This window comes from Somniosus microcephalus, chromosome 16, assembly GCF_052327205.1.
Source record: "Somniosus microcephalus isolate GS21.2 chromosome 16, FLI_Smic_1.0, whole genome shotgun sequence".
In the NCBI taxonomy this organism is placed as follows: Eukaryota; Metazoa; Chordata; class Chondrichthyes; order Squaliformes; family Somniosidae; genus Somniosus; species Somniosus microcephalus.
Window position 1 is genome coordinate 104,276,788 of NC_141002.1, and position 9,574 is coordinate 104,286,361.

The window sequence follows — 9,574 nt, forward strand, 5'->3', positions numbered from 1 at the left end:
ATCAGCTGAAAATGTTCGAGGTGTTCAGTCACCCTATCCTTAATTATAGACTCTAGCAATATCCCCACAACAGATGTTGGGCTAACTGGTCTATAATTCCCTGGTTTCCCTCTCGCCATTCTTAAATAGCGGAGTGACATGCGCAATATTCCAATCTAAAGGGACGGTTCCTGAAATCGAGAGAACTGTGGAAGATTATAGTTAGGGCATCTGCAATGTGTTCATCGACTTCCTTTAAAACCCTGGGATGGAAACCATCTGGTCCTGGGGATTTGTCACTCTTTAGTGCCATTGTTTTCTTCATTGCTGTTATTTTACTTGCATTAATTTTATTGAGTCCCTGTCCCTGATTCAATATTAGTTTCTTTGGGATTTCCGGCATGCTATCCTCCTCTTCTACTGTAAATACTGACGACAAGTAATTATTCAACATGTCCGCCATTTCCCCATTGTCATTGATATATCACCACTTTCAGTTTTTAAGGGGCCAACATTGCTCCTGACCACCCTCTTTTTCCTAATATAACTGTAAAAATTCTTCGTATTGATTTTGATATCCCTTGCAAGTTTCTTTTCATACTCCCTTTTTGTAGCTCTTACTGTCTGTTTTGTGACCCTTTGCTGTTCTTTGTATCTTTCCCATTCGCCAGGATCTGGGCTTTTTTGCATTTTTGTATGTCCGTTCCTTTAGTTTTATGCTGCCCTTTACCTCTTTAGTCGTCCATGGCTGGGTTTATTGGCAAGTGGAGCTCTTGCCCCTCAGGTTCTATACCACGTTAAATTCTTTTTTAAACATCTCCCACTGACCTGTCGTTTTGCCTATTAACAGATTTGCCCAGTTTACTGCGGACAGTCTCTGCCTCATCCCGATGAAGTCGGCCTTGCCTAAATCTAGAATCTTAGTAGATGTTTCAGGTTTCTCCCTTCAAACGCTACGTTGAACTCTATCATGTTATGATCGCTATTGGATAAATGTTCACGCACCGTTAGGCTGTTAACTAAATCTGGCTCATTACTCAATAAATCTAATATGGCTTGCCCCCCTGTTGCCTCTAGGACATATTGTTGTAGAAAACTATCCCGGACACACAAGAAATTCATTACCTTTCTGACAAGTGCTAGTCTGCTTATCCCAATCTATATGACAGTTAAAATCTCCCATTAAAACCACACTGCCTTTGCTACACGCTTGTCTAATCTCTGCATTTATACAATCTAGTACTTCACAGCTGCTACCAGAGGGCCTGTACACAACTCTCACTACAGTCTTCGATCCTTTCCTATTAATTTAACCCATAAGGTCTCCACTGACTGCTTACTTCTCTTTAAATCCATAAATGCGTGCAAAATGAAACTCCGATTTCTCCTTCAAGCTCACGGATACTAAATTACTTTTTTACAGAGCAGCTCAGGTTAAGTAACTGCTTTATGGTGTGCCTGGTTTTAACAACACCTTGCATATATGAGTGTGATGTAGAATGAAGATATGGACCCTCTGCAGGTCCTGAATACCAACCATGAAACTCTACATATTGCATAGAAATTACAACAGGGAAACCGGCCGCTCGGCCCATCCAGTCTGTGTTGGTGTTCATCCCCCACAGGAGCTGTGTCCTAATCCAATGTACCCGCCCTGTTCCCAGATCCCTTTATCCCCTTTCCTTCAGCACCCTTGCTAACCTATTCAGCGTGCCATGGTCTCTGCTTCAATACTAACTCTGGTGTCTCATCCTGCTGTGATTTTATAAAAAAAAAAAAAAAACTAATCCTGCTTTCTGTCCTAAATCTACAATCTCCTCTCTTTTTGTTCTAGACATTCTCAGTCATTGGACACAGTGTTTTTATCTCTCCGTCCCATCGTTATTCTTTCTTCTGTCTGTGAAACTCTGTTTGTCGTCATTTACTCTTGTGTCTCGGTGCATGAATTATTCTTCCACTACGTACTTACCATAGAATGATACAGCACAGGAGGAGGCCATTCGGGCCAACGTGCCTGTGCTGGCTTTTTTAAGGACTACCCAATTAGTCCCTCTCTCTCTCTCTCTCTTTCTCCCCCCCCCCCCCCCCCCCCCCTGCTCTTCATAGCCTTGCAAATTTTTCCTTTTCAAGTATTTATCCAATTCCCTTTGAAAGTTACTATTGAATCTGCTTCCACCGCCCTTTCAGGCAGCGCGTTCCAGATCACAACTCGCTGTTAATTTTTTTTCCTCCTCTCCCCCTCTGGTTCTTTTGCCAATTATCTTAAATCTGTGTCCTCTGGTTACCGATCCTCCTGCCACTGGAACCAGTTTCTCCTTGTCCACTTCCTTTGATAACTCGCTGCTGTTCACAATGTCGCAACACTTTCAAAAATAATGCAGGAAGTGATTGAAAAGTAATTTCAGGTCACCAGTGGGACTCTCTGGCATTGCGTATCATGCAAGGGACCTGTTTATCACTTCTAACTAATGAAACCCTTGCACCGAGTTATAGAATTTATAGCACAGAAGGAGGCCATTCACCCCATCATTTCTGTGCTGGTGCTAGCTCCTTAACTGGTGCTGTCTGCTCGATCCCCATTCCCCTGGTCTTTCCCCGTATCCTTTTATAGTCTTCCTTCTCAAACTTATCCAATTCCCTTTTAACTGATGTTAGTCTCTGCTTCAATGGCCCCCTGTGGTAAAGTGTTCCATGTTCTAATCACCCTCTGTGTCAAAATGTGTCTGAGTGCACCCTTTGTTCTCCAACTGATGATAGTCTGGGCCCTCTTATTACCAACTCGCCAGCGAGTGAAAACAATCTCTCATTGTTTCCCCCCTCAAAGGCCTCTCACAGCTATGAAAACTGGGTCGATTCTCCATGAACTTTCCCTGATGACCGCCTCAATTTTATCAAGGCTTCCTTTGTAACTATAATCTCTCTTTCCTTGTATAATTCTGGCGAATCTGTGCGTAACCTTTCCAAAGCTCTGATCTCTCTCCTAAGATGGAGTTCTCAGTACTATACGTGTAAAATTAGATAACTAATCTGGCAATGTTATTTGTTTTTATATGCAAATTATAAATCATTATGGGGGAGGAGGAATGCTATAAGAACATAAGAATTGGGAGCAGGAGTCAGCCATTCGGCCCCTCGAGCCTGCTCCGCCATTCAATAAGATCACGGCTGATCTTCGACCTCCACTCCACTTTCCCGCCCGATCCCCATATCCCTCGATTCCCCTAGAGTCCAAAAATCTATCGATCTCAGCCTTGAATATACTCCACGACTGAGCCTCCACAGTCCTCGGGGCAGAGAATTCCACAGATTCACAACCCTCTGAGTGAAGAAATTCCTCCTCATCTCAATCCTAAATGGCTGACCCCTTATCCTGAGACTCTGACCCCTAGTTCTAGACTCCCCAGCCAGGGGAAACATCCTCTCGGCATCTACCCTGTCAATCCCCCTCAGAATCATATATGTTTCAATGAGATCACCTCTCATTCTTAATGCCAGAGAATCTAAGCCCAATAATCTACTCAACCGGCCAATATCCTGTGGCCCAAGGGCAACCTGAGAGGCTAACCTCCAGAGAGTGTAGACCCAGTCTACTCAATCTCTCCTCGTAGGACAACCCTCATCCCAGGAATCAATCTAGTGAACCTTCATTGCACCGCCTCTAAGGCGCGTATATTTGGAAGGATGGACAGTAATTGATCTTATCGAATGTTAATTTTGTTCTTCTTTCAAATGTTTATTTTCAGATGTTGCATGGTAAGCATGTGATGGTGCGTGTGGGAGGCGGTTGGGACACTCTGCAGGACTTTCTTCTGAAGCACGACCCCTGCCGCGTGCTACATTTCACCCTGCTGGAGGAGAGGATCATGGCTTTCGAGAAGGGCATCTCACACGATCACACCAATGGCCCGAACTTCCCGGCAAAAACACTCAAGCTGCCGGCCGTGGACCTGCCGTCCACCATCAAGGTGCCGCAACCCCTGGCCACGTACCCCGGATCTTCTCTCACAGCGCCGCGGTCAGCGGGCAAGGCAGTCCATGCCCACTGCAGGTGCCCCGCCGCTCCGGGGCTGCCGCCTAAATCGGGGTCTCGCCCAGCAACCGCCGATGGCAGCCATTTGTCCTGCATGGCGCCAGGCTCGGCTTCCAGGGCCTCCCCGTCTCCTGCACCGAAATCACAGCTCTCCTCCAAGCCACCGCCGTCTCCAGCAAAGCATTCCCGCCTACCCAAAACCGTGACACAGCTCCGGCCCAAAGAGGTGCCGTCCTCTCCCAAACTTCACCAGACCCCTTCAAAGCCGCCATGCGGACTCATTCGAAGACCTCCAGGCAAATGCCCGCCAAATCCTGACCCCGCACCAAAGTTGACCCCTCGGTTCCCCATAGAGTCTGCCCCGTTATCCACTAGCCCGCACCCACTGGCGTCTAGGTCACTGCAGTCCCCGGGGAAACACTTGGAGCCCCCCGGTTTGCCATCTACGTTGGCCTCCAAGAGGCCGCCCACATCCGACCGAGGCCCCCGGACCCCCGTCCCGAACTCTGCGCCGGTTTCCCGCGCGCAGAACTCTGCACCAGACCCGGCCAAGGACTCTCTTCGAGCCGAGAAGATCCCGAAGGCGTCGGCGAAGGCCCTTTCGTCGAGCGAGAAGAAGCCACCATCGGCGCCGCTCGGCCCCGCGCCTGTCCCGAGGACTCCACTGGCCGTGGTGAAACTGCCGCAGTCCAAGGCGAGGACCCCGCAGTCTCCTCGGACACAGCCTCCCGCAGTGAAGCCCACAGCGAGGGTGATGAAGGGCGCATCGCTGCTGGCGAAACAGCCGCGGTCAAACAAGAAGATCACGCCTTCGAGCTCGCCCGCCCCTGTGAGAAACCTGGCTGCAAAATGCAGAAGCGAAGATAACTACTTTGTCATGAGTGGCAGTACCAAACGTAGGAAGTAATAATAATTAATATACTTTCTTGGGGTGGTGCGATGGGGCTGGTTCTGGTTTTGTAAGTGATTTTTTTGTTGTAACGAATGTGAGAATTGCTGTGGACTTCTGTCGAATGCTAATGTATTGGTTTGCCTTCTGAGGTTTCCGCTCCTCCCCCCTCCTGTTCCAAGGTAGGGGACCCAGTCGTGGTTTTATTTATTTTCTTGTAGTTTGTTCGTTCAGTTACGCATTTCTCACGACAGCGCCATTTTTAGTTTTCCGTCGTCCATCTTTATTTCTGGATTGACGCTTTTCCCTGGGGAGGGGGTAACTCTCGACTTCAGAGGGGGCAGAATCGAATCCGCCGTCCGTTACGCACCCCGCCCGATTTTCGCTTTTCATTGACCTCAATGACCTCAATGGTGGGATGTGTAACGGGAGGCTGACCCAATAACGGGAGGCTGACCCAATACCGGCAGCGCTCTAACCCCCACTGAAAGTTATCTCTTACCCCCACCCCACAGTCTTCTGAGTTGAAGATTTAATCTTTTTTATTTGTCCTGGTTTATTTTAAGGAGCCAAGCGGCCAGGTGGAATTCCAGTGCAGAAAGGAGAGTCGCCCTGTGCTAGCTCTTCACCCGGGGCACTGCACCCTAATCCCACGTCCCAGCCCTTTCCCTGAATGCTTTTACATCCCCCTCATTTCAAACCCTTCCCCAATTCCCATTCAAATCGTCTCCGCTTCCATGGCCGTTCGTGGTCGAGCAATCCCCGGTCAAATAACCTCTGCTGGACTTGTACTGAATGAGAATGGTTCCCGACCGGTGCAGTTGCACAATAAGCTTCTCCTCCAGTAATTTTACAGCTTATCTGGCAGCTTCCTGGATGGAATCTAAATTTAAGTAGATCCCAGCATTACGTACAGAACAAGCAAAGGGCTCTTCATACAATCTACTGGTTGGCAATGCCTACTCTGTTCATTGGTGTTAAACCCTGCTTCCCGTGTGGTTGGATATATTTTCCCTCTTTGCTGTAATTCAGTTGACTGACTGACTGGGTTACACGTGAGTTTCCATATATTTTGATATGGCGGTCGAAGCACTACAATAAGCCTCCGTGTCTCTGGGCTAGGGAGGTGGGGTGGGGGAAAAATCATCCCGGGTTTCTGCTCCTGATTGCTCTTCAGTGGACCCCCCCCCCCCACCCCCAAGGTGGAAAGCCATTCAAGTGGGCATTGGGGGGGGGAGGACAGGATGCCTTCCATGTGTGAATAGCCTGCCTGTGCTCCCCACCCTGGGCTAACACGAGAGGAAGGGCCACCTGAGCAAGACAGCAGAGCGCGGTGGCTGCGAGAGAGAAGTAGGAGACGATACAGAGCTCGCTCTGCTTTCACCTTCCAGTCTCTCTGATGTGGGTTGTTTTTATTTAACGGTCATGACTGGTTGCATTGGTAAAATTGACACTAATTGTTGGATGCACTTTGGAATGTGGGTCTGGTAATTTGACCAGATCCAAACCATTGCCCATCTTCCAGATCCGTGCCGTCCCATTTCATTGGATCACTTTTTGCATTTGCTTGCCCTGAACTGAGTGGTGCTTTTTTAAAAAAAAAAAAAAAAAAAAAAAAAAAAATCTCCCCTGACTCTCTTTTTTATGTTTGAGTTGCAGCATTGCAGATGGTTGGGCTCTGATATTTTGGGGGGGGGGGGGGGGGTTTAATGCTCCTCATTGGTGACTCGAAGCCGTGCGGGTCGGATGTTTGGGCCCAATGAGTGGCGTCTACCCGTGGGTCAGTCCTCGGTCAGGGAGGGGGATAAAGCCCCCTGTGATGCCACAGTCCTTGGGGAGGCGGTCAGATCGATCTCGTCCGTCTCGCCTCCTAACTAATCCCTTCAGCTCACTAGTTATTGACACCAACTGTGAAGGCAGCGACAGCCCAGTTCGCGCGCACTTTATTCCCCCAACTTGACTTCTTAATAATCTTTATTAACAAAAAAATTAAATGCGATGTACAGTTTGGAGCAATGCTTTATGCCCAACTTAGTTTTTTTTAAACTTTAAAACAGAAAACAGTGGAAAATAATAGAAATTCATTAAGGAGAACTTTTTGAGAGGGATTGCAACTGAAAGAGGGAATGGTTCCCGTTTCTTAGACATTGCGCGGGTTTCTGTCCACTGACTAATTTCCATGGTTTCCGCACCAGGGAATGTGGACAATCCATAGTGCAATATATTCATCGCTGCTTTCAACAATACCGTTAATTGTTTTCGCTGGATCAATGTAATCTCTGTTCAGATAATAATGAACTTTCTGACAATTCTACTGTGTTCAAAATTCTCGCGGTTAAAGCAATGTTTCTGTCGCAGGTTTTATCCCTGCACCGTTGCTCTATCACTGTGTGTTCTGGTGTATCTACTGAGAATCGGCTGCTGAAATGTTGTTTTTTTGCACACATGACACTACACTGAGTTTTTATTTTATGAGAGTTTCACTAGGTGAAGCCTCGATTTACTAACCCGTTCAGCAATTTGCTTCTTTGAGCCTGGACGTCTCAACAGAGTGGAAGGAGTTTTATATCTCCTGCTTGTATTTATATTTGTGTATTTAAGTTTGCGATTTAAACCCAGAATTTTACAGAAGATGTGAAAATGCTCTCCTAATGACCTGGGTGGGCGAGTTGGGGGCAAGTGTCAATGAGGCCGCTGTTATCTGCGGACCGGTTGGCACCTGTGGAATGGCCCAAGCTTTCAGGAGGGGGAGGGGGGCGAAAGTTATTTAAAAAAGGGTGTAAAAAAATACATTGACTTCTGTAGCTTTCAACACTTGCTGGAGGTGAGATGCAGCTTAGGCGACAGTGAAATCGGCAGCTTGTTTTACACCACCTCACTTTTCTCTTTAATGACTTCAGGTGTTAAGAAAATCAGGTGGATTGTAACTCGAGCTCCTGATTGGCTATCGCCCGCTGTGCGCTGCCCCCCAGGGCGGATTTCTCCCCCAATGCACTGAGCATTTCTGAAGAGTCGCTTGGTCCAGTGCTGGGCGTCTTGCAACTAACCCTCGTCATTTTAAACTACTTCTGTTTTGTTTTACTGGCCCTCTGCTCCGCATGGTTGAATTCTCTCTATCCAATCACTTTTTTATTATTTTAAACGCCTCGATCAGATCACCCCTCAACCTTCTAAACTCGAGGGAATACAAACCTAGTTTATGCAACCTGTCCTCATAACTTCAAGAAAGGAGTTGTATTTATTTAGTATCTGATCTCTGGATTTCCCAAGTTACTTCCCAACCAATTAATTATATTTTAGTTTTTGAAGCGCAGCCATTGTGTAGGAAAATTAATATTTTAAACTTAAATATCTTGGTACTCAACACACTGGAGTCCAATTTTTGGAGAACATTGTTTCTCTAACGGTTGACCTGTGAATACCGTTGACTTGTGGGGGGGGTTTTTTTTTGCTATTATTTGCTTTGCTCAACAAGCGATGGTTTTCCACAAACCCACTGATCTCACGGTGATGTTGGAGAGGTCAGTGACGGTTCGGGGGGGGGAGCGGGGATGCTTTCCTGGGGAAATATAAACTGGAAAAAAAAAAAAGTTGGGGCTCTCTGGACTACCGACCTTCCCCCTTGGGGTCTAAAGAAGTTTAGAGCGCTAGCTGTATTTAAAATTAAAAATAGGTGGCGGAGGTGCTAAGATTCCTTCAGGTCTCTGTGTTGCACCAACTTTATATTCTGTTCTGATATTAAAAGTGGAAAACTGACTTCATGAAATGTATGTCTGTTTAAAAAAATATTTGATCTCAAACTGATTAAATCTTTAATAAAAATAAGTGGAGTATGTTTGATGAAATGGAAGTTCTGATTGAAAACCTGTCGAACCAAACACTGGTGTACAACACACCTTTAGCCCATAGGTGTGAAGACTAGTCTATGCACAGGCTCCAGGTTGGGTTTGATATCTTGCACTTAAGCACAGCTCGATACGGTTCATTTTGGTTCCTTGAGCTGGTCAGAGGAGGTTTGGTATGAAATGGGGGTTGACTGGGTAAAGCACGCACGGTTTAAAGAGAAACGGTGTACCAGATGTCACGCTTTGCGTCGATTGCACTTTACAGATGTTGCACACGGCCCAGTGCCCGTTTTAATAAAACCTGCTGTGCTCAGAATTGTAGAGGCTTGAGTGAATTTCTTTTTGTGAAATGTTGGGCCAGGCGCTGGGTGGAGATCTCCGGCCATCGCCTGTTCCCCGGGCTCGCTCATCGGGCAGCCGGCTGCCAAATGGGCGTCCCGAAGCAGCTGGCGGATTCAGGCTGGCCAATGTCGGGTTGACTCGGGGCCCCAGCAAGCTAAGTGCCAAAGTGTGGTGAGATCGAGCGTATGGAGGGTGGTGGGGTGTGTAAGGGGTGGTGTGTGTGTGGTCAGCTTTGCCTCTGACTCCCTGAGCGGTTCGAATCGCTCCCACTCCCTCGGTTCTAGACCTGGACTTATTTGGGGGATGTAATGAAAGTGCCGCGGACAACTGAGTTGGTGAAAAGAACTTGGATTTTATTTGAGACAAAATATACACAACACAATAAATCTTATCGCTCAAAGGGGGAACACTTCGGAATATGTGAGGGAGAATGACAATAGACAAAAATACTTCACCCCTCCCAATCCCACTAAACTAACTAGGTTGGAT

At 47.1% G+C, this 9,574-nt stretch overlaps 1 protein-coding gene across 7 annotated transcripts in view; it reads left to right on the forward strand.

Moving 5' to 3' along the window:
• Window positions 1-9,059, forward strand: part of gas2l3 (growth arrest-specific 2 like 3) — a 59,579-nt gene extending 50,520 nt beyond the window's left edge. For all 7 annotated transcript variants that reach the window (XM_086009653.1, XM_086009658.1, XM_086009654.1 and 4 more), the window contains one exon: window positions 3,723-9,059. In XM_086009653.1, the coding sequence (XP_085865779.1) occupies window positions 3,723-4,916 (1,194 nt within the window). In that variant the 3' untranslated portion in view covers window positions 4,917-9,059. The remainder of the gene's footprint in view (window positions 1-3,722) is intronic.
• Window positions 9,060-9,574: the final 515 nt, after the last annotated feature.